Raw genomic sequence first — 25,978 nt, 5'->3', positions numbered from 1 at the left:
TTTTCCATAATTACCTTCAAACTTATGACATTATGATCACTAGATGCAAAGTCTTTCCCTACACAAACCTCTGTTGTCTACCCTGTCTCATTCCCTAATAGCAGAGTGAATATTGCACACTCTCTCATTGGGACTTCTACGTACTGATTAAGGGAACTTTCCTGAACATATGTGACAAACTCTATCCAATCTAGTCCTTTTACAGTGTCATTATTGCACCTGCTGATCCATGCCCTAAGCTCATCTGTCTTTCCTACAATATTTTTTGCATTAAAATATACACAACTCAGAACATTAGTCTGATTTTTAACAAATACAAAATACTGGAGGAACTCAGCAGGTCAGGCAGCATCTATGGAAAGGAATAAACATCCATTCCATAGATGCTGTCTGACCTGCTGAGCTCTCCAATGGGATCCCACCACCAAGCACATTTCCCGCCCCCCCCCCCCCCCACTTTCTGCTTTCCACAGGGATCAGTCCTGATGCGACTCCCTTTTCCATTCGTCCGTCCCCAATGATCTCCCTCCTGGCACTTATCCTTGCAAGTGGAACAAGTGCTACACCTGCCTCTTTCCCATCACTACCATTCAGGGCTGCAAACAGTTCTTTCTGGTGAGGCGACACTTCACCTGTGAGTCTGTTGGGGTCATCTACTGTTTCCAGTGCTCCTGGTGTGGCCTCCTGTATATCGGTGAGACTTGACACAGGTTGGGAGACCACTTCGCCAAGCAGCTATATTCCACCGCCAGAAGAAGCAGGATCTCCCAGTGGCCACCCACTTCCCATTCCGATGTCCATCCATGGCCTCCTCTACTGTTGCAATAAAATCACACTCAGGTTGGAGGAAAAACATCTTATATTCTGTCTGGGTAGCCTCCAACCTGGTGGCATGAACATCGATTTCTCAGACTTCTGGTAAATGCTCACACCTCGCTGCCCCCTTCACCAATCCCCATCTTATCTCATTGCCACCCCATTACCTTCTTCTGGTGCACCTTCCCCTTTTTTTTTCTTCCATGGCTTTCTCCCTCTCCTATTAGATTTCCCCTTCTCCAGCTCTGTATCTTTTTCATCAACTTCCCAGCCCTCTACTTCATCCCTCCCCCTCCCAGTTTCACCTTTCACCTTGTGTTTCTACTTCCCCTCCTCCCACCTTTAAAATCTACTCCCCATCATTTTTTCTCCTGCTGAAGGCTTTTGGCCTGAGACATTGACTGTACTCTTTTCCATAGATGCTGCTTGGCCTGCTGAGTTCCTCCAGCATTTTGTGTGTGTTACTTATTAATTGGGCCAACCAGTGGTGCAGTGGCATCAACAATGGACTGTGAGTTCAAGTTTGGCCAGGTCCCAACATGGGCAGCAGCAGTATCTGTGCCAAAGAAAGGCCTGGCAATCTACTTCTGTACCTTGCCACAAAAATCCTATGGACAACAATACTATCCATATGGTCACCATGAGACAATGATGACTCAATGGCACTCAACAACTTATTGATTATTACTATTTATTAGATGTCTGCAATAGCCAATTCTCATTACATTATTATAAGTATTCTGCCTTGTCCATACTGGGAACTGATATTATTTCATTCTCACAAATATCTGTATGTATCGTCTGCCATCGGAAAATTAGCAGGAATGGGTATGGCAGCATGGGAATTGGGTTACTTGACTCAGATCCAGGAGGCTCTAATGGTTCAGTGATCCAATTGGTCTGGAATGATAATCCAAAGACAAGAGTTCAAATCCCACTACTGCAGCTGTGAAATTTAATCCAGTTAACTAAATAACTACTTGAGGAAAATAAAGCTAGCATTGACAATCAATATATCAGATTGACATAATAACTCTATGTCAAGATTGAATCAGCAATCACTGATTAGGGTTTAATTCCTAATGCTGTCTGTAAGAAGCTTGTACATTCCCCCATAGCTTCATGGGATTCTTCCGGGTACTCTGGTTTCCTCTCACATTCCAAAGACACATGGGCTAGTAAATTGTCGGTATGCTATGTTTGCACTAGGAGCATGGTAACAGTTTTAAGCCTCCCAGAGCAACCCTCAGACTGTGTTGGTCCTTGATGCAAATGATACATTTCACTGTATGCTTCGATTTTTCAATGCTCATGTGACAAATAAAGCTAATCTTTAATAAAGCTGGTCTTCAACTTAATTGCTTGTGCTTTAGGAATTCTGTCTTTCATACCCATTATCTGACCTCAGACTTATTAATGAAATAAATTAAAGTCTTGCCAGTGACCTCCATATTCTGTGAAAGAACTGTGCTCCATCATCCAGTTTTGGAGTCATGAGACACTCACCTCATCCCCTTTCTCTCCTATGGGTCCAGGTAATCCACGCTCACCTTTACTTCCCTTTAAAAACAGAAATAAGTTTAGAAATGAATCTAACTTAAGCATTTCTAGTGGCATCAAGCTTCTTATGGAGCTGTCAAGATTGTATCCATCAAAATTTCCTATCTGATGAAAGTCTCACAAGCGATGTATTGCGACCCAATAGTGAATTACAGCTGGTTTGCAAAATTGGCCAGTATTTTATGTTTTGTAACTCTCAATGGTGAACCTCTTCATCTGATGCATCCAGAGAAATGATTTGGAATATTTGACCTCCAAAGCTTGATTCAAGGCTGGGGTAACTTCATACCTGATACATTTACTTGTTGTGCACATCCTTCAGCATGTTATTCAGAGAAATGTTCAACTGGCTTGAGTGCAGTGATTCTGCTTTTAGATTCTGTTTGTTTATAGCACACTGGGACATTAAACAACAGTGGAGGCAAAATATGAATACAAACTATTGTTAGATGCATGCATTTGCTTTATCACCATGTTTTTTTTAAGGTTCCACCAGAAGAGATCACAGTGAAGAGGAAATTGTTTTCCCAGCCAGTGATAGAAGAATGGCAAACTATTAAGTGTCTGAGGAAGGGAGTGACTCATCCAGGAGTCTCACCTCTAAGAACTGAAACTAGCATGATGAGTGTTTCAATCATTCCTCAAGGGCAACATTGCCCTTCACTTCTTCTCCCTCAGGAATACACAGCAACAGTTCTTCCATTCTCCCCCCAGCCCTCACCACTAGACACTACTCTCCAACACATTCTTTCTTTTGACTTTGTGGTGCACCACCTCTTGACTTCACGATAAACACACTCACCTGACTTTACAGCATCTAACCCAAGAAAGAAACAGGACTCTTGGCTGGGTTTGAAAATGCACTTCTCACAACAGCACACAGTCCTGTTCTCTGTTACTTGCTGGTGGTGATGTTCTGAGCCCAGCTTCCAGTCACGTTGCCAGTTTAAAAAGTCAGTGCTTTACTCAGTAGGATTATTATTGGGTGTGAGTTCTAATCTACCCAAATTTACAGCAACTGCAGATGTCCAAATGAAATAATTGATCCTTGTTTGGATATATTTGTGAGAAATCCATAGTATGTTTTATAACAATAAAGAATTTTTGGAATGTAGTTCCTCATCTGCTTATTTCCCGTCAGGTCTTGTAATAAGTATTTTGTTAAAAATGTGAATACACACAGACATAGTTTTAAAGGTAATTGTCATTGGCATCCATATTGTGTGCCAGTGGGGAGGATAGTCTGTTTTAACATTGAAATTGGAATGTAACAATGTTCAGTAATTTAAACTCTGAATTTAGTTTGGTCTACACTTGGAGCCAGACTAGGTAGCCTCTGTCCACATCTGTGGTTGACAAAATTAAACAGCCCCAACCAAAGATATTTGATTATTTTATGCAATCTGAAATGGAAGGAGTGCTTCCACTTTGTCACCAATATAGGCAGCTGGCTCGCTGTCTAAGAGCCCAAATTTTTTAACGTCTCATCCCAGCATGTGGGATAAAAGATTATTTAATTAATTGGATGTTGCCAAGTATCTCCAACTGTTTTCTCATAGTCCAATTGTAATCAGCTCTGCACTCCAGCATTTCTGGCCTTTTAGGTTTTAATTGCCCGGCCCCTGGCAGCTGTGCCTTTAACTGCCTCAAATCTAAGATCTGTAATTTCATCTCTAAATGTCTTTGTGTCAATATCACTTGCACTATTTTCCACTTTAAAGGCTAGCTCTTTGGCCAAGCATTTGGCCATCTGTCTTAAAATGTGGCTGAATACCAAATTTTAACCAATAAACCCTGTAAACTGTATAGGATATTTGCAACTGAAATGCACTATAACTGATGTTCATTATCTTCTCTGCATTGTCCTGTTTTTGTTCTGATAGAGTTATCAATGTCAAGAAGAGATTGTTATACCCACCTTTTGCCCATCCAGTCCAGGAACTCCAGGTGGGCCTCTTGGTCCTGGGTCACCCTGTATGAAAGTAATGCAGGGTTTAAATATCAAAATACTATTGGAGACAATGGGATGGATTTTTGGATCCCTGAACTGAAAGGAGGTGCAGTTCTGAGGAATGATGCAATGATTTCTGGCTTGTTCCCTTGCCATATGAGCCCTTTTGGGATTGGAAGATCCCTGAATTTTGCCATTTTTACCCAGTGTAAATCCAAATAGAATCCCATGAGAAGAAAAGAACCACTTCGTTCAGAATTCAGCTCACATTCAGAATTCTTGTTTTTGTTTGGAAAATAACTTGAAGTGTTTACTTGTTCACTTGCTCACAGTCATTAGTCCATGAGATAAGTGTGAATGCTTTTGCTTTTTTTCTGAACAATGCACAAATATTAATGGTTGTCTATTCCAACCATTAATCACCTACACATTTTTATTCCCACTACATTCTCTTTCCTACATTCTACTACTCACTTACATATTAGAAGCAACTTACACTGCTTATTTAATCTTCAGACCTTTTAAGATGTGGGAGGAAACCTACAGATTAAATCTCATTTTGATAAAACCATGCTGACTCTATGATCAATCTCTGTCACTATAAGTAAAAATTAATCTCAGAACAACTTCTTTAATTTTCTTATCAGTTCTGACTTACTCACCAACCTGTAATTACCTGGCTTACTCCTATCATCCTGGACAATTATACAAAATAACAGCAACCACTCCATTAAAAGTTTTACACAGGTTTCATGGACAATTGGTTCAGTTGTCATAATTATACCTCTGGCAAGTGAAACAAGAACACTAAGCTGTGCATTATTTTTCCTTTGCTCTTTTACCTGCCTGCCATCAAGTCCATCAGTCCCAGGTATTCCGGGCACACCGCGGTCCCCTTTCATTCCAGGTAATCCTGAATAGCCCCCATGACCACCAGCCAGGCAGCTGCTGCACGCATTCTGTCCATAAAACAAGGAAATAAGGTCTGTGAGACTGTGTGAGATGATGCAAAGCAAGGGTTCTGTTGTAACAATATCTTGTCACAATGTTACTCACACTAAGACAAGCCCTCACACCAAATACAGTAATCTGTAGTGTAGCATTATAATACTTCTCTGTGTTATGTTCAGCTTGGATTTTTGCTCAGACCATAATATATAGGACCAGAATTATGCCATTTGGCCCGTCATTTCTGCTTTGCCATTCAAGTATGGCAGATTTTCTTTTAATCTCATTCTCCTGCAACTCCCCGTAACCTTTAACCCCCCCCCCAACTAATCAAGAACCCATCAAACTCAGCCTAAGGTACACCCAGTGACTTGAACTCATTTGCCCTCTGTAGCAATGAATTCAAAAAAATTCCCCACAATCTGGATGAAGAAATTACTTCCCATCTCAGTTTTAAAGGAACGTTCTTTTATTCTAGGCTGTCTTCAGATCCTAGACTGTTTTCCTAATGGAAACACCCTCCCCATGTCCACTCTGTCCTAGTCTTTCAATATCTGATAGATTCCAATGAAATAACCCCTTCTCTTTATGAGATCCATTGAGTACAGGCCCAGAAATATCAAACACTCCTCAAACAGTATGTTAAGTCTTCTATCTCTGAGATGGTTCTTGTAAACGTACTCTGGACCCTCTCTAGTGCTAGCACATCCTTCCTTTGATAAGGGAACCAAAACTGCTCATAAGCAATTTTATTCATCCGCTATTTAAAGTGCTGGATCAAATTTGTTCCATTTTAGTCATAGCATGTAAAAGGAATACTAATCATAATTGTGGGATGGAGAATTCTGCTTGGATAGTGGCATCAATAGGAGAGGAGTAGACAGAACATGGAGCAAATGGGTCTATCTAAGATGGAAATCTTGGTCAGCATTGACCAGCTGGGCCAAAGAGTCTGCTTCTTTGCTGTAAGACTCAAACGAGAGATTGGTCCTTATGGCTTTCCTTTTATCCTCCCCTACAGCATCGTAAGACACTGAACCATGAATGCAACCTCATAGCTTCAAGCCTTCACGGTCTTCTGGTTTCATATTTCCCCTGCTTATTTTGATCCTGCCTTTCTTGATGCCTTGGAAACGTATTTGCATCACTCCTTTCTGCAATGGACTTTTATTACTTCACTGTGGATGTCACCATGCACATTTCTACCTGAGGAAACTCAAAGTAGATTTTTGAAACACTACACGCCATTTAAGAAGAGTCTAAATGACCATGTGAAACACTTGAGCATAGAAGGCTGAAGACCTGGAAGATGGGGTTAATGACTGATCAGCATTTACCAGTCAGGCTGAAAGTTTCCATATGATTCTATGACTCTATAACACAATGCCGTAAACAAAACAACAAAATTCACCAAATACTTAACAATTAGCATATAATCCAGCAGTTAGGATAGTGCATGTGACAGCTGGGGCCAGAAACATAAATTCCAGGATTATATTATGTCTAGAATAAATATGAGAAAAGTTTAAACATATATATTTTGTTAACTATCTGATGAAAGCTAATAATCATGTAATGAACAACTTCAGTAACATCAACCTACTAATATCACCCTAATGCTGCATCAGATTGTTGTGGATAGTTAACGGACCCCCCCCCCCCCTACTTTTAGACAATACAACTGATAATCAAGCTACACACTTACCTTCAGTAAAGCGCCAATGTCTCCCATCAGAGGCAGCGCAGACTGAAATGAAACAGAACCATACAAAACGGTAAGAATAAAAAAACAGTGACAGATTGATTATCTGGTCTATGCTGCATGGAAAATTGGAAAATGAGTCATTTTTTAGTAATTCTACAGTGTAAAAACTTTACACCATGAAAATTTACAGAGCAGAAAAAGGGTGTTCATATTAATTAAAGAACAACTAAGGCTAATCCTGTACTCCCGCTTTCAATCCATAACACTTTATATTTTCATCGACTGTATGTACTTTTTAAAAACAGCTGTCAACTGCTTTTGCATCTTTCACACTTTCAGAAGCTGACTTTCAGATTTCCACCATTGCTCAAATTCAAAAACCCTTTCTCATTCACACAGTAATCCTTCCACATTACATCTGCATCCCTGATTTACTGGCTTCTTTGAAAAGGAAAATAGATCCAGTTCACCTTGTTCAAGCATTTCATAATTTTATACAGCTTAAATAAATCTTAGTTCTTTGTTTCAAAGAAAACAAAATAAAGCCTCTCTTCATAACTGTCTCTACTGCCATCTTGTGATGTGGTAACCAAAAGTGATAGAACCAATGATTTTTGGAACAGTTTAAATGTGAACTCCTAGCTCTACACCCAGGCAGGCACTTGTTAAGTATTTTAACTATCCAGTGATATTCAGTGTTTTATGGACTGCACTCCAAAATCTCTCTGTTCTGTTGCACTTTACTGTATCCAACCATTTACTGTGTTTTCTGGCCTTGTTTGCCTTCCCCGAATAATTACTTCACATTTCCCCAGACTGAATTCCTTTTGCCATTTTTCTGCCCATCTTACCAGGTCCTGCTGAAGGGTCTCAGCCCAAAAGATCAGCTGTATTCTTTTCCATAAATGCTGCCTGGCCTGCTGAGTTCCTCCAGCATTTTGCGTGTGCGTGTTGCTTGGATTTCCAGTATTGCCAGATTGTCTCAACTTTGTAACTAGGTCTGTTGATACTTTTTAATAGCCTAAAACTTTCCTTCTCTCTGTAAAACTTGAAATTGTGGTCCTTATTTTTATGTCCCAATCATTCATATTTATCATGGAAAGCAAGGGCTCAAATAGTGAGCAAGATGCAGCCTTAGTATATGAAATTTCTAGTAACTAAAATACCACAGCTTTTTCCTCAAGACTTAATTTAGAATCCAGCCTGCCAGTTTCCTTTGGAACATATGACTTTTACTTTACTGACCCATCTAGCAGATTGAACTTTGTAAAAAGCCTTATTTGAATCCATACGAAGCTGTTATCCTCATGTAACTTCACCCTTCACTGAATTGTCCCTGATTAATCTGGAAATTTGTTACCACTCTGTTCATTTGTGTCTCAGGTTGTAAGTTTAAACTCTACTCCGGAGACTCTAGCACAAAAAATGAAGTCAGGATAAGTGCTACTTTTCAGATGAAATGTTACACTGGGGTTCCCTCAGCTCTCTGTGGTAAACATAACAGGTTTATGTTCTTCAAGGAAGAATAGGGAAGCTACCCTGGATATTCTGATCATTATATTTTCATTGATCAACAACATAAAAAATAGATTATCTGGTCTATTATCCATTCCTGTTTTAAGAGCTTATATTGGAAATATGGCTTTGTGGTAAAGATCGTTTCAGAATGAAGGCAGCAGATTGTGTAGATGGTTTTAAACAGATCATCTTTTGGATATGATAACTGTCTTTTTATTAATCTAATTCTTTAAGACTGATTGTTGGTTTTTTATCATATTGATTTATAACCTGTACTCATAGTTTGTTGCTTGTCATATGAAAAGTGTTTGATGGCTCTGGGCCTGTATTCACTCGGATTCAGAAGAATGAGGGGTGACCTCATTGAAACCTAGTGAATGGTGAAAGGCCTCAATAGAGTGGATGTGGAGAGGACGTTTCCTATGGTGGGAGAGTCTAACACCAGAGAACACAGCTTCAGAATAGAGGAGCATCCTTTTAGAACGGAGATGAGGAGGAATTTATTTAGCCAGAGAGTCGTGAATCTGTGGAATTCTTTGCCACAGGCAGCTGTGGAGGCCAAGTCTTTGTGTACAGTATATTTAAGGCAGAGGTTGATAGATTCTTGGATTGGTTAGGGCATGAAGGGATACAGGAAGAAGGCAGGGATACAAGAAGAAGGCAGAGAGGAAAATTGCATCAGCCATCAGCCATGTTGCATCATTCAGTATAATTTAAGGTTCAGTATCTTGGCAATAGTTTACATGACAGCCTAGTGATTAGGGTGATATATGCTTCATATCTGTTTACCTGTAAAAGCAACTATGCTTCAAAAGTATTCTCAAGTGTTTCTGGATGTCTGAAGGGCATGCAAAGCAGCATATAAATCACAATCCAATTCAATTGTTTTATGTGCTTATCAGAATACAGCAAATTATAAAAAATGGCACTTTCTGCTTTGACATTGAAAACCACTATATTTTGAAAGCTCATTTGATTTTCTAATGCCCATCAAGGAAAGGAACATATGCTGTGTGCTTTCCACTGGGATCTATACAGGTCCCATTAAACTTCTTTCCAGCTGTAAACTCTCCTAATGCTGCTTCAAACAACTTTTTTGATCAATTTTTTTTTGCAGAAAGTATGATTGAACATTATTATTTCCAAGCAAAAAAATTGTCATGAGGCGAAACATCCCAAGCAGGCAACTGTATCGGCAAACAACTAGCCAGCTCATTAGTTAGAATTATTTCCATCCCACTCTAAGTGAAGCTGGTCTCTGCCCTCACTGGTAATATTGGGAACAGGATGTCTCTAGGTCACTTCTAGAAACAGTAACAATGATTTATTTGTGCTTCTTGTGTCTCAGTTGATGATCTGCCAGGATATAGACAAAGAAGCCATTTGAGATGGCATTATGTTATTCTGTTGCAACAATGTCAGTTCAGGATGTGTGGTTTGTGGAACTTTGGAATGTGTTATAATGCATCATCATCACATTAACCTCTGAAAGACTTTCTCCCAATGTGTGGGAAGAGAACCCCATGGGATTAGGTAAACAATAAAACACATTCTGCATATTTGGATAGAAAGCATCTAGGTATAACTCAGTTTTACCCAGAGTAACATATACAAAATGCTGGAGGAACTCAGCAAACCCGACAGCATCCATGGAAAGGAATAAACAGTTGACATTTTGTGCTGAGACCCTTCATTGGGACACTTATACACATTCTATATTACAGTCCACTAACTTCATAAGAGTAAGACGTGAAGTTGTGGGTGTAAGGCCTTGCACTCAATCCCATGGTGATCCTGGCAAGACTGTCCTGCCTTTCAATAGGTTAGACTGTTGGCCATTAATTGCATTGAATGATGACTTACTGGCTCTCCAGGTGGACCAGGTGGCCCTGGCATCCCATTAGTCCCAGGTATGCCCTGTGAAAAAAAGGGGGGAGAGATAGAGACAGTGAGAGAGAGAGAGAGAGAGGGAGGTAGGCAAATCAGAAATTGAACTGGATTCCAGTTTACCTCTATGAAGAGTTTGTGTGTTGTTTACTACTCACATTAGCACCCGGATGTCCTAAAGAGCCTGGCAAACCCCTTGGACCCTAAATCGATGCAAAATAGAAATCTTTAATTACTACCTTGATCAAGTCATTGTACTGTTCACTAAATAGTTTGACTTGAATTTGGTCAGTTTCACATTTGTGAAAAACAATGCAAATGCAATGCAAATGATGACCTGCTCCACTAGTTATATTTTTAAAATTAATTTTGTGAGTTTCTGCAATGTGATAAAACAAAAACATAGTAAAAAAGAGATTTATACAGTGCAAAACAAACATATAAAAAGTACAGTTCATAACAATTTAGAAAAGCATCCATAGTAGAATCATATAAAGTTAGTTACCACCCCACCCTCCCACTACCCAACTTCAAGTCAACCTTACGATATATAAAAAATGTTAATCAGAACTTTATCACCGTAGAGCTATATTTATAAAAAGAAGGTATATTGCCTACTACCTAATCTATAATATGTTTACACATTAAAAAACCCATAAATCTTAACTGTAAGAAGCTGGAAGTAAGGGATTTAAATGCAAATGAAAAAAGGGAGGGATGTACTCTTAATCTAAACAAGAATTATGGAAATATTCAAGAAAAGGTCCCCACACCTGTTGGAACTTTATGTCTGAATTAAGAAGTGAATAATGAATCTTTTCAAGGTCTAAGGAGGACATAATGTCTCTGAGCCATTGAGCAAGAGTGGGTGGGGCAGGATCTCTCCACCTAAGAAGGACTGCATGTTTGACCAAATGAGACAAAAGACAATGTACGACGCTTAGTTGGAGTCAAATGCATGTCAACCTCTCCCAACGTACCGAAAAGAGCAATCAGAGGGTTAGGTTCCAAATAGCAATTAAGTATATGAGATAAAGTTAAAAAAAATCTCTTCAGAATTTCTCCAAGCTAGGACAAGCCCAATACATATGAATAAGAGAGGCCTTGCCTCCTTTACACTTATCACAACAGGGACTAATACCAGGATAGAATTGCGACAATTTAGTTTTAGACATATAAGCCCTGTGTATCACCTTGAACTGTAAAAGACAGGGGCGAGCACATAGAGAAGTTGAATTAACTGACTTGAGAATTGATCCCAAACCTTATCGGACAAAGAAAAATTTAAATAATGCTCCCAGGCAGTTTTAATTTTGTCAAAGGGGGCTCACCTCAACATTGTTAACATATCTGAAATAGTAGAAATTGAACCTTTACCCAATGACTTCATACGAAGAAACAAATCCACAACATTTTTATCGGGTACCTCAGGAATGTTTGGTATTAAAGGGTTGATAAAATGTCTAATTTGGAAATATCTAAAGAAATGAGTGTTAGGCAGGCCAAACTTTACCGACAATTGTTCAAAAGTTGCAAAGTGCTTATCTATGAAAAGATCTTCAAAGCACCTAATGCCTTTTCTGTGCCAGTCTAGAAATGTTAAATCCTGCATAAAAGGCTGAAAAAGATGATAATGTAGAATAGGACTAGAGAGAGAAAAATCGTGAAGCCCATTATATTTTCACAACTGAGCCCATATTCTCAGAATGTGTCTGATAACTGGATTAGCAATTGATTTAGGCAAATGGCAAGGAAGTGTGGATCCCAGCAGTGTGGAGATGTTTCTATTAGAGTTCAACTCCATTGCACCCATATTGGGCAGCCAGACTGATTATGAAAGAAAGACCAAAAGATAAGGCAATGTATGTTGGCTGCCCAGTGATATAAACAAAAATTGGGCAAGGCCATACCACCGATCTTTTTAGGTCATTTAGCCTGGAACGTTTGCCCTTCCATAAATACAACACACTAGTTAAATTAAAGTAACAGGTTTCTGAAATGATAAATGCTAACTTACTAATTCAGAGCTTGTGTCAGTGCATTTAATTGTAATGGCTTAACAAAGAGATGAATTGCTCTTCATTTTAAATTTAATGAAAATTAAGAAAATAAAAGATGACTAAACAAGTTTGAAATAATTTCTCCTTATGTTAGATTTAACCAGGAAATTTTTCAGTCTCTGGTCCAAATTGATGCTCACGCATGTATTCACACATTATCAATAGTGTAAAAGTCAATGGGTCTTACCTGTAAACCTGGCTCACCAGGAGGACCTCTGGGACCCTAAAACGAGAAAAGGAAGATGAAAAAAAAATGGTACATACATTTGACACAATTGATAAGGTTGGAGTCAGGTGGGAAGGAGAGTAAGCTGAAAATGGACATTTCCAGTTGCATGCCAATTCAGTTCTCCTTCCTTTCCCAATGACCTGTCTGTCTTCAGTCTTCTTCACGGTCAGGGTGAGGCCCAATGCAAACTGAAATAACAGCATCTCATATTACACCTGGACAATCTACAACTCACCGTTACGAACATTGAATTTTCCAATTTTAGTTAATCCTTACCTCCTGTGTTCCCCCTCCTTTTCTGATCCACCTCTGGTCCTGTTCTTGTTCCCTTTCCCATTCCAATCCCCAGCCCTTAGAACCCCAGCTCCCAATTTTTTGTCTCCCACCCTTTCCAGGTTCCATCCACTTACTACCCATACATTTAACATTTAACTCACTGGCCTTACCTCACCATGTCCTGGTTCCATTTGCCTTTCACCTCTCCCCTTATGGTTCCCATTATCAACTTCTTAACTTATCAGATTCCAGCACTGGTACTAGATTCCACTTAGCATTCACCTGCCTCTGTCTCTCAACCCTACCCCTACACATGCCGAATGGCACCCATCTACCCATTAACCTTCACCCCTCCGACACCTCCTCGTACTTACCCGCCACAGGACCCCACCAAAAAACATCAATCCACTGTCTCCTGCACTATCTCCACCCTCATCAACTCCAGACACCTTCCTCCCTCAGCCAAAAAACTCAATTCCCACACAGCTCAGTTTTACCTCCTCCACAAGATCCACAAGCCTGACTGTCCTAGCAGACCCATAGTTCCAGCCTGCTCCTGCCCCACCAAACTTGTGTCTACCTACCTGGACTCCATTTTATCCCCCATAGTTCAGTCTCTCCCCACCTACATCCATGCCCTTCACCTCTTCAATAACTTCCAATTCCCCGGCCCCGACCACTTCATTTTTACTATGATGTCCAATCCTTATACACCTCCATCCCCCATCAAGAAGGCCTCAAAGCCTTCTGCTGCTTTTTGGATAACAGACCCCACCAGTTCCCCAGCACCACCACACTCCTCCGGTTGGCAGAGCTTGTTCTAACTCTGAATAACTTCTCCTTTGGTTCTTCCCACTTTCTCCAGATCAAGGGCATTCGCGTGGGCCCCAGCTATGCCTGCCTCTTTGTGGGTTATGTGGAACAGTCTATGCTCCAAATCTATACTGGCACCACTCCCCAACTTTTCCTTCGCTACATTGATGACTACATTGGTGCTGCTTCCTGCACCCATGCTGAGTTCGTCAATTTCATCAACTTTGCCTCTAACTTTCACCCAGCCCTTAAATTCACTTGGTCCATCTCAGACACTTCTCTCCCCTTTCTTGATCTCTCGGTCTCCATCTCTGGAGACAGACTATCCACAGTAATTTCAGGACTGGGAGTGCTGTCAAATCAATCATTGCAAAAAAAAAAAAAAAATCACCTGATGCAAGTTCTGTAATATTGATTACTTACTGGGGAGCCAGGACGTCCACTTCCTGAGGGTCCTTTCTCACCTTGTGGACCTTGAAGGCCAGGAAATCCACGCTCACCCTAACAACAGAAATCCAGGTTATTCCTGAACAAGTATGTATCGTGCTGTGAAGCTAGATGGGGCTAATATCCCAGCCTTAATCAGAGAGCAGCTTTACTTACATACAACTATTCCTTATCCAAATTCAAACTCACCCACTGAGAGTTAAGCAAGTCTCCCATGTAGCCTTTACAACTCTGACAGGCAGAGAATTCTACAAACTCATGATCCTTTGAGAGAAGAAATTTCACCTCTTCTCTGTCCAAACAATCTGAAACCACCACACCCCCCTTGATCTAGGTATTCCCCATAATGAGACATTCCTCTCAGCAGCTACTCTTCCTCTAAATAAGAATACCTCACTTTCTATATATACATACCACTGAATTCAATGGATGGAACTTTGGATGCAGAGTACACTGTTTACTGATTTATTTTTATGCACACACAAACCTTAATCTGATTAATTCAGTTTAATGCTGACTAACTGAATAGTCTCTGCTTTTAAACTCTGATTATGATGTTACATAACATTCAAATTCATGTTATGAACATTCACCAATAAGGGATATACATAATACAAGTATTTTTATTATGTCTACAGAGATGTGCTTAAAGTTGATTAGAATGCACCTTGCATGACCTCTGTGAATGTAGTGGATTATATCAGTTTCTTAAATTTTTTGGGTAAAACCTGTTCTGATTTTGTAAGAGGGAATATAGACTGGAGATAAAACACAAAGTGTTGGAAATACTCAGTAAGTTAACCACTAACTGTGGAATGGGAGAATAGGATCAAGGATCTACTTGGACTTCTGTTTCTTTTGTTGTTCTGTTGATGTTGTAACTCCAATTCACAGTACACAAAGGGTACAAAAAGAGACCTTTCCCCACCATGTCCATGGCAGCCTTCAAGTATATTGTATACAAATCTGACTTACCAGCACATCATCCATAACCTTCTATGCCTTGGTGATTCAGGATAAAAAATAATATTCCTTGAATCCCCTGTAGAACTCTTGTCTTAAGACCATAAGACCCTAAGAGCAGAATTAGGCCATTTGGTCCATTGATTCTGCTCTGCCATTCAAAAATGGCTGATCTTTATTTTATCTCCTCTTCAACCCATTTCCCAGCCTTCTCCTTGTAACCTTTGATGCTGTGTCTAATCCATGTCTTGATACCCTCTAGTTTTAGAAATCTCTACTGCAGGGAAAAGTAACCTCCTATTATGCTGTAGATGATTTTGCATATCTCTCTGAAGTCCCCCCTCAGCCTCCTTTGCTCCATGCAATAAAGCAAAATCCTATACAATCTTTCTTAACCAAAATGCTCCATCCATTCAATGTTCTGCTAAATCCTTTCTGGACCCCCCCTCCAATACAAGCACATTCTTTCTAATAGTATGGCAACTAGAACAATACAGTTATGGCCTAAATAATAAGTTATAATATTGCACAGAATCTATTCATAATGTCTGCATTTGGTCTGTGGGGTGAGAGGTCTAGAGACTAAACAAGACCTCTTTCAATCTCTGTATGCCTACATTCTGTGTCTGTCCCTTCTTCACGTATGGGCAAACAATAAAAATAACTGTTTATCAGCCTAAAAAAATCAGTCTAATGAATATAAGGAAGCAAAGTACTTCTGATGCTAAAAATCTTAATTAAAAATAAGGCACAAGTATCGATTATAATCAACATTTTGATGACAAATTCAGGAACTTTGCCTGGGCATGTCTAGTCTGGTGGTATTTATACCCACATAGTCCATCCCTTCTGATTAGTTAGTCCTCATACAAAGAGGTTTCTGCTCTCCCTCCTTGCTTACAATCAAATTCCAGTTCTTACTGAGTGCAAGACCTTGTCTTTGTTAAAATTCTTTTACTCTAGTTTTATTTCCATGGTTTCTAGAAGGATCACCAGGATCCTGAAGAAATACCAAATTAATACAATCAATAAACCGGTAAGGGATCATAATTTATGTGGGTCAAAGATGGCCTGGGACTCAGATCGACTGGCACCTACAGAATTCCCTGTGAATGTGCAGCAGCATATATTGGCCTGATGGGATGCATGGTGGAAACCCGCATCAAGGAGCACAAGAGGTGTATCTGTTTGGGTTACTCAGAAAAATCAGCGGTAACAGAACATTGCATTTGAAATGACCATTGGATTGACACTGACAGCACAAAACTACTGTGCTACACCATTGGCTTTGGAGACTGCCTGGTAAAGGAAGCCATTGAAATAAAACTAGAGGAAAAGAATTTCAACAAAGGCAAAGGTCTCGCTCTAAGTAAAAACTGAAACTCAATGGCAAACAAGGAGGGAGAGCAGAAACCTGATTGGATGAGGACTAACCATTCAGGAGGGACAGACTATGCCAGTATAAATACCACTGGACTAGACATGCCCAAGCATCATTCCTAAAGAAGATGGCAGAGTTTGACAACAAAATGTCAGATATAATCGATATCTGTACCCGGTTGGAAGCCCAAGAAGAGTTTATTTGTCAATGACTCTTTATTAGAAATCTGGATTTCTTACCGATAAAACATGTTTTTAGCTGCAGGCTGATCTTCCTGACTTGCCAGTATGTATTTTGTTTAATTATCTCTTCAGAGAGTAAAATTTTTACCAGCAACCCAATGACTTTAGGCAAGTGGTAAATAATTGGTGAAGGGAATGGGATGAAGAAGTCCAGTGTTTTTCCAGGATTCTGTCACGAGCACTGAAGAGTTTTATTATTCTGAGATGATTTTTAGAGTTACTATTTTGTCCTTGGGCTTTAGGCTCCACACCTCCCTGCAAGTGAGACAATTTATGAACTTCTCTTAAACTGAACAAGCTTAAAAGTCGCCCATTGGTGTACATCTTTTAACCTCCTTTAGGGGAGTACCTGGCTTTCAATTATCAATGCCCCGCAGTAATGGAGCTCAGTGCACCAGCTCAAGTGAGTTATCAGAATCAGGTTTAACATCATCAGCATATGTTGTGAAATTTGTTAACTTTGCAGCAGCAGTACAATGCAGAAAAAATTAATTACAGTAAGTATATATATGTATATTAAATTGTCAAATTTAATTAAGTAGTGCAAAAACAAAAATTATAAAAAAGTAGTGGGATAATGTTCATGGGTTCAATGTCTATTTAGAAATCAGATGGCAGAGAGGAAGAACCTGGATTGTTGAATGTATGCCTTCAGCTCCTGTACCTCCTTCCTGATGGTATCAATGAGGAGGAGGCTTCTCCTTATTTGTTTGGTAAATATTGGAAATGCAATAGTTTGACTGCACAATCTTTATAGAGAAGTTCATTTTAGTACCTTAGGTCCTCGTGATCCTCTTACTCCAGGCGGTCCAATTGGCCCCTATTGTAAGCAGTAGTCAACAAGTTAATCAAAAAACTGTGAAGTTATTAAATGTAACGTCACACTCATCAGCAAGTACATGCTTTAAATACTTCTAGTTATGTATCCTTTGTCCACAATGACACAAACCTGTTTTCCATGCAATCCTGTGCCTGGAAGCCCTGGGTCACCTTTGTCTCCTTTTTCTCCAGGCTGTCCAACAACACCACCAGAATCTCCCTGCAAATAGTTACCTACATTAGGCTACACAATATTTCTCAAAATGTTATCATCAGGGTTACAAAACTGTAAACAGCATAAAAAAGGTGTGCTTAATGGTATCAAGTCCTGGCAAAGGATAGGATACAGGTCTAGTTTTATATCCTATCTGCATATTTCTTGTGTCTTAGAATTTTCTCCTGTAATTTAATTTCTAATGATGAAAGACTCACTAGCCTCTAGTTATAGTGCCTATAATAAGTGTTCACCCTCTTTGGAAGTTTTCATGTTTTAATGTTTTACAACATTGAATTACAGTAGATTTAATTTGGCTTTTTCAACACTGATCAACAGAAAAAGACTCTTTTGCGTCAAAGTGAAAAGAGATCTCTATAAAGTGATTGAAATGAATTACAAATATAAAGCACAAAGTAATTGATTATATAAGTACTCACTCCCTTCAAGCCAGTATTTAGTGTCAAAATTGGTTCACTCTTTCCCTCATTACTTTCTTGTTTCTCATATACATAAAATATTTTGGGATTCTCCTTAATCTCGTTTGCTATTGATATTTCAAGGTCCTATTTTGTTCTCCTAATTTCATTCCTAAATTACTACCCTACATTTCTCAAGAGACTCCAGTTGCCTATACTTGACACCTGCTTCCTTTTGTTTCCTGATTAAACCTTCAAAATCCTTTGTCTTGTTTCTACAGGACTTTTGAATAAGTCTCAAAAACCTTCTTGGACACGCTCAACAAATTCTGCCCCTTTAAGCCCCTTGCCTAGTCAATACTGGGAAAGAAAAAATACCCAACTATTATAACCTTATACCTTTCTACAATTCATTTATATTTCTGTTTCTATAATTCGCACTGATGATTAAGAGGCCCAGAGTATCATACCAACAATGTGATCACCACACTCTTATTTTGCAGTTCTACTCTTATCATGAGGCTGTGACCCCTGGTTCTGAGATGCCCTATCATACTTCAACGTAGCAGTGAATATAGGCCTTATTAACCCAATCTTTACTCTCATCAAGAATCTGCCCAGTAAACTTACATTACATTGCATTACCTTTATTGCCAGGACATCTGTCCTCAGTGAAGCAAATGAAAACTGCATAGAAGACTACAAATGGGGTCCTGCCAAATGTCTGTACGTTCTTGTAGCTCTACTCAAAACACTGTCCCATGAAGGCCAACCCATTATTTAATTTCCTAACTGCTTGCTGCACTTGAAGGATTGCTTTCAGCAATTGGTGTATAGTGATAGCGCAGGTCTTCTTGCATTTCCTATTTTTTTAAATCTCAAGACCACTAGATTACTACTAAAATTACCACTAGACACTAATGGAAGATATTGAATTAACTGTAAATCTCATAGCTCAGGTAACTTTCTTTCAGCTGAGGAATGTTACAGCAGAAGCAATTTGTGGCTATGTTGCATCTTCTGAACAAAACTGAAGCTGCATTGGGAAAGATGATGAATTTGGGACTAATTAGTCCATTTAGTCCCAAGTTCATTATCTTCCCCAATGCAGTTTCAATTTTCTTCACTTCAAATACATTTCTCTAATACTAGAATTGCCTACAGAGGGCCAGTCACCACCACTTTCTCCACTGAAATTAGCATTAGACAATAAATAATCATGCAACGCAATAAAAAAATAAAGAAAATAAAATTGAGCTGATGTACAATGAACAGTGGTGTACAGATCTGCATTCCATTGCTAATAAAAGTTATAATTACCCCAGAGATATTCCTGAACAGAACAATAAAATGAAATGAGATAAAACCTTGTCACCCTTTCTGCCCTGTTCTCCTGGTTTGCCTGGTTCTCCTCTTAATCCCTAGGAAATAACAAAGGAGAAAAAAATAGTAAGCAGTCATTAGGCAATCATAATCTAAGTGTCACCAGCTGTGGTTATTTAATATACAGATAATTATTTTTTACATTATCATATAATACATTGAATCTGTTAAAGTCTGCCAAGCTTCTTGTCATCATAATTATAAAGTAGAAAGTACTTTAATGAGGTTATGTTAAATGTCCAGATGCAAAATTAGATACAAGTACAGTGGCCCGATTTTGTCTTGGGGATTGTGGACTGACATATTTTAAAAGCAGTATTTATTTTTCCTTTATGAGTACATAAAGTACAAACTCATTTCATTTCAGGTATTTTCATGAATGTGTTGAAATCAAGTGCATTGAAGTTCATTCACAGCTGGTCTGCTAAATGCCTCTTTTAACAGCTCCAATGTGTCATGGTCTCCTGAAATCTAGTAGTTTCTTGGACCCAATGGATAGATTTTTTTCCTTTAAACCCAGTGTAATCCCAATGTATGAAGTTCCTGCACACCTTTCCAGCTTAATGGCATCTTTTCTATAGCAGGGTGACCAAAATGGAACACAATATTCCAAACATAGTGTATCTTCACGAAAGTCTCGTACACCTGTAACAGAACATTCCAACTTCCATGCTCAATTCCTTGACTGATTTGGCCATTGCACCAAAAGTCTTCTTCACCACCTTGTCTATCTACGACACCACTTTCAGGGAACCATATTCTTGTACTCTTATATCCCTCTGTTCTACAATACTCCTCAGAGCCCTACCTTGTGAATGTTCAACTTTAATTTGTCTTCCCAAAAGGCAACACTTTCTAAAAGGCAAACACAATTAAATTCCATTTGCCATTCCTCTATAGCTCCTGATAACCATCCTCGCTGTAAACAATACCACCCTATTTTAATTTACTAACCATGTTTCATACATTCTCATCCAAATCAATGAATTAAATGACAAATTGTAACAAGCATTATGCCGATCTCTAGAGAACACCACTAGTCGTTCATCTCTAATCTGAAATACAACCTTTCACCATCTCAAACAACACACACAAAATGCTGGTGGAACACAGCAGGCCAGGCAGCATCTATAAGGAGAAGCACTGTCGACGTTTCGAGCCGAGATCCTTCGTCCTGATGCTGCCTGGCCTGCTGTGTTCCACCAGCATTTTGTGTGTGTTTGAATTTCCAGCATCTGCAGATTTCCTCGTGTTTGCTCTTTCACCATCTCCCTCTGTTTCCTACCACCAAGCAACTTGTGTATCAAACTATCTACCACTGACTGGATGCTATGTGACCTAACTTTCCATAGCTGCCTACCTTGTGGAACCTTATCAGAGACCTTCCAAAATACATATAGAGCATGTTTACCACCCTGCCTCATCAATCTTCTTGGTTACTTCTTTAAACAAGTCAATCAGTTTCCTGAGACACCATCTCCCAAGCATAAATCTAAATGGATTCTCCCTCATCAACCCATCTTCTCAAATGCTGGTATATCTAATCCTGCAGAATTCCCTCTAGTAACTTACCTACCACAGATATGAGGCTTACATGTCTATAGTTTTCTTTGTGGTTCTTCACCTGCTTTTAATGATGATGCATATATCTGAGCCAGGGTTCCTGCAATTTCTTCTCTTGCTTCCCCAGTGTTCTTGGATATACATGATCAGCCCCTGGATATTTATCTACCTCCATAGGTTTTAAGACATCCAGTACTACCTCTGCTGCTATAATGAGTCTATCCTCAAGACATTGCCATTGCAGGACCCTGGTGATGGTGGGACTGTCATATGTTGAAAGTTTGGAGCGACTGGGCTTGTATACACTGGAATTTAGAAGGATGAGAGGGGATCTGATGGAAACATATAAGATTATTAAGGGATTGGACATGCTAGAGGCAGGAAATAAGTTCATGATGCTGGGGGAGTCCAGAACCAGAGGCCACAGTTTAAGAATAAGGGGTAGGCCATTTAGAACAGAATTGAGGAAAAACTTTTTCACCCAGAGAGTTGTGGATCTATGGAATGCTCTGCCTCAGAAGGCAGTGGAGGTCAATTCTCTGGATGATTTCCAGAAAGAGTTAGCTAGTGCTCTGAAAGATAGCGAAGTCAAGGGATATGGGGAGAAGGCAGGAACGGGGTGCTGACTGTGGAATGATCAGCCATGATCACATTGAATGGTGGTGCTGGCTCGAAGGGCCAAATGGCCTACTCCTGCACCTACTGTCTATTAACCAGCTCAAATTACAAAGCCTTCATGTCATTCTTTATGGTAAAAATAGAGCAGAAATATATATCGAAACCTCACTCACCTCATGTGGCTCCATACAAAGATGTCCACTTAGGTCTTTGAGGGGTCCTATTCTCTACCCAGTTATTCTTTTTCCTTTAAAATATTCATGAAGTCTCCTTGGATTCTCCTTAATCTGCTCTGCCATAACTACCACATGCCCCATTTTTTGCCCTTTTGATTTTCTTCTTCAGGATATTTCTGCATCTTCTAAGCCTTTCCAGAGATTCACTTGATCCCAGCAGACTGCACTTGACCCATACCTCCTTCTTATTCCTGACTAGAACCTCAATATCCCTTGTCATCCAGGGTTCCATGTTCCTGACAGCCTTGCCCTTCAGTCCAACAGAAACATGGTAACCTTGAAATCTTGACATCTCACTTTAAAAACTTCCCACTTGCTATATGTTCCTTTGGCTGCAAAGTACCTTCTCCAATTAACCTTTTTAAGTTCCTGTCTAACACTGTCAAAATTTGCTTTGTCCCAGTTTAGAACTTAAATTTGTTGACTGGATTTCTCCCATCCCATAACTAATTTAAAACTAATAGAAATATGGTCACTGGTCCCAAAGAGCTCTCTCACTGACACCTTAGTCCTGCTCTATTTCCCAGAAGCAGGTCAAGGCTTGCACTCTCTCCAGTAGAGCCCTCTATATATTGCCTGAGGAACCTTTCCTGAACACATTTAACAAATTCCATCCCATCTAAGCCATTAGAACTATGGCAGTCCAGGTCTATATTAGGAAAGATAAAATCCTCTACTATGGCAAACTACTACTCTTGCAACCTTCTGCATATTTATTCCTCTAACTCCTATTGACTATTAGGCTGCCTGTAGTATAATTGCAACAATGTGACCATCCACTTATTAATTCACAGCTCTATCAATAAAGCATCACTGGGTAATCCCTCAATAATTTCATCTTGCGGTACTGTGATCTCTTTAATCATAAATGTAACTCCTTCTCCACCTCCCTCCACCCTTTAGCACCTGTACTCTGGAACATTTTGCAGCCAATCCTGCCATTCCCTTTATTTATACCATCTAATGCAGTGTGTACACACAGTTAATGTTCATGGTATAACTTTCATGGAACTCCAGGTAAACCCCTAAATGCAAAAGGGAAATCCCAGATAAAGACCTAAATTGAATTTCCACTGAATTTTCAGCACATGAAAGGGAAATTTATTAGCTGTGCAAATTTACAGTAGTACTCCATGCAAATTAAAAAAAACCAGAAAATGCTGCAAATGCTGAAATCTCATCAACCACAAACATATGAATGCAAGAATATTGAATAAAAAACAATAGAAATAGGTATTATGGCCCTTTCAGCCTCACCAAAGTTTATCAATATCATAGAACCATAGAGTTATACAGCACACAACCAAATCCTTTGGTCCATCATGTCTGTGCTGGCCATGAAATATCCAACAATACTAATTCCATTTTCCAACAATTGGTGATTGAAGTGCTCATCTAAATTCTTAAATATTATGAGAGTAATTGTCACCATCTCTCAGGCAGTGTGCTCCATATTCCACCCACCATCTTGGTGAAGATTTGCTTCCTCAGGTCACATTTAAATCTTTAACACCTTATCCTGAACCTACGTCTTTTGATTTTTAGACCCTTCGGCTTTAGAAAAAAAATTCCTACCATCTATACTTTCTATACCATGTCAAAGACTAAGGGATGGTGTCTTCTTTTTTTAATTGCAAGAGGGCTGCAATATAATGGAGTAGGAGTTATTTTACAGCTGTATTAATCTCAGGTTAGACTCAGCAAAGCATTTGGTTCTGGCCACTTCACCATATAGAATGTCTTGATCTCAGAGAAGGCATGATAGTATAGCAGTTAGCAGTTTAACAGTGCCAGTGATTAGGGCTCAATTCACACTGCTGTCCATAAGGAGTTTGTGCTTTTCCCCATGACCTCCAACTGCTTCGGTTTCCAGATAATAATACTGGGGGGAATCAGTAAGATACTACAAAGATAGAGAGTTCAGGATTGCATTCTCTTAGGACCAAACATCTGATTTAATTAGGTACTAAACATAAACAATCTGATGGATGAAATAGAGAGAAGCAATTGTAGTGGGGGGGGGGGGGGAGTTAGGTCATTCAGAGATGATGGCTGGAAGCACAAGGTGCAGTCTCTCAAAAAGAACTTCACTAGGCCTTTTTGAGATGTGTGTGTCCTGTGGGACAATGGCTGACAAGGTGCAACAGGACTACTCTCCTTCCTTTGTTTGCAGATTCCAACATCCATTGGGCATCACTACAAAGAACAGAATTTAAACTTGAGGTTTCTGTTCAGTTGTCAGTGACAGAGTTAAACATGCGAGCAACAACAAATGAGTTTTGAATTGTTGTTCAATCAGGAAATAGTATGTGTTCTGGAAACAAATATGGTCTTGGGAGTGGCAACGGGCTCAGCATGGAAGCTGAACACCCTTAACAAATACGAAAGTCACTTTAAACTATGAGATAAAATGGTTTTTCAAGACCTACTTACTGTTTCTCCTTTTAATCCTTTGGGGCCGATAGGACCTGGTAATCCTGGTCGACCCTGTGAAGCAGATAAAATTTAAAATTACAGTGCACAATACAAGAAATCAAGTGAAAGATCAATGTCTTGCCAATGAAGATATGAACATCCACCTTCTAGCCACTCTTAAGTTCTGTATGTAACAGTGCATCCCAAGACTGTGACAAAGTTGTGAACTTAACATTCTGAAGAATTCTCTCACTGAAATAGCAGCACTAGAATTTTATTTTGCAATGTGATTGAAGCAAGTATGAAAGTCTGTTCCATTAAAACTTTAGTAAATTTATGGCATCTTTAAGATGACTTGAAAGCTTTATATAAATATTTATTGAACTCTAATTCTATTTTTCATGGTATGCCATGGTAGGATACGAGTCTGAAATCCATGGATAATTTTCCTAAGACTCTTGATTGTTAGTGTAGTAATGTGAGCGCCATGTTATCAATATCATTGCTTTATAGCATAGTGGAGGTTTATGCTCTGACACTAGTTGAGCCACAACTGAATTCCACCTGGAAAGTATAAATTTTCTGATATTCAGTATGGATTTCTCTCTTATGAATGTAACCAAGAGTCTTTGCATCAAATGAATTTTAAATAGTTGGTTGTTCCCATTTACATTGAAGGAAGTTGGGTATTTCACTGTTTTACAAAAGACCTCTACTCTAGGAACAACCCGAGTGATAGCTTCATCTAGTTATGCACTCTATTGTGCTCCAACAAACTTGAAAATCATAAATCGAATAGAATTGAGAAGCACTTGTTTACCTTACAGTAATTAAAACATGGAATTTGCTGCCATGGGAAATAGTTGTGATGCAAGTTTTCAGGGACACTACATAATGTGCAAGATGGGAAAAGGAAAACAAAGGTTTGTTGAAATCCTTTGAGATTTGTAAATGTCAAAAGATGGAAGAAAGTAGATGTGTGCAGCACACTGGCATGAAATAGTGGGTCAATCACATAGAACTATAAATAAAATGTAATTCCATCTAAGGATGTGTTTATGAAATGATAGTGTTCCAGGCTTGTGAAATGGTGGTTTGACTTAGATTATTTCATCATCTCTTTTTTTTTCTGCAAGACTGCTGGTTGGGAAGTCTGATATTTCACTATGTAATTGTCTTTGGCCAAATACTAGCTCAATGTACAGAAGTTCTCTCAATAAACTGCTGCATCAAATGATGCTCCAATAAATAATCAAACACAGAAATTATGCTGATAACGTGAGTCAGAAAGGATCTTTTCTATATGTACCTCCAAGCCTGGTTCTCCATTAAGTCCGGGTAGCCCTGTTTCTCCCATTTCACCCTTAAAATGTGGATAGGAGTAAAAATGTTATTGCCTGATGATAGTAATGTCGTAAATTTAAAAAGACAAACAGCTGAAAAGAGGTACAGTAGCTTTACATGGATAATCTACCTTTAAACCAGGATGCCCTTGCATTCCTTTGTCTCCTTTCT

At 39.2% G+C, this 25,978-nt stretch overlaps 1 protein-coding gene across 6 annotated transcripts in view; it reads right to left on the bottom strand.

The window, feature by feature from the left end:
* LOC132400848 (collagen alpha-1(XIX) chain-like) overlaps positions 1-25,978 on the bottom strand; it is a 109,262-nt gene extending 83,284 nt beyond the window's left edge. For 5 of the 6 annotated variants that reach the window (XM_059982290.1, XM_059982291.1, XM_059982293.1 and 2 more), the window contains exons 1-14: positions 25,938-25,978; positions 25,773-25,826; positions 24,482-24,535; positions 19,616-19,669; positions 17,746-17,835; positions 17,572-17,616; positions 14,187-14,264; positions 12,633-12,668; positions 10,544-10,588; positions 10,362-10,415; positions 6,981-7,022; positions 5,170-5,286; positions 4,295-4,348; positions 2,323-2,376 (exon numbers count right to left, since the gene is read on the bottom strand). In XM_059982290.1, the coding sequence (XP_059838273.1) occupies positions 2,323-2,376; positions 4,295-4,348; positions 5,170-5,286; positions 6,981-7,022; positions 10,362-10,415; positions 10,544-10,588; positions 12,633-12,668; positions 14,187-14,264; positions 17,572-17,616; positions 17,746-17,835; positions 19,616-19,669; positions 24,482-24,535; positions 25,773-25,826; positions 25,938-25,961 (801 nt within the window). In that variant the 5' untranslated portion in view covers positions 25,962-25,978. Of the gene's footprint in view, positions 1-2,322; positions 2,377-4,294; positions 4,349-5,169; positions 5,287-6,980; positions 7,023-10,361; positions 10,416-10,543; positions 10,589-12,632; positions 12,669-14,186; positions 14,265-14,399; positions 14,520-17,571; positions 17,617-17,745; positions 17,836-19,615; positions 19,670-24,481; positions 24,536-25,772; positions 25,827-25,937 lie in introns of those variants that run through there. The other variant, XM_059982294.1, reaches the window with a different exon arrangement.

The sequence above is a fragment of the Hypanus sabinus genome, chromosome 10, assembly GCF_030144855.1.
Source record: "Hypanus sabinus isolate sHypSab1 chromosome 10, sHypSab1.hap1, whole genome shotgun sequence".
Lineage (NCBI taxonomy): Eukaryota > Metazoa > Chordata > Chondrichthyes > Myliobatiformes > Dasyatidae > Hypanus > Hypanus sabinus.
Note: the sequence above shows the minus strand (reverse complement) of the source record. Positions and strands in the feature narration are given on the sequence as shown.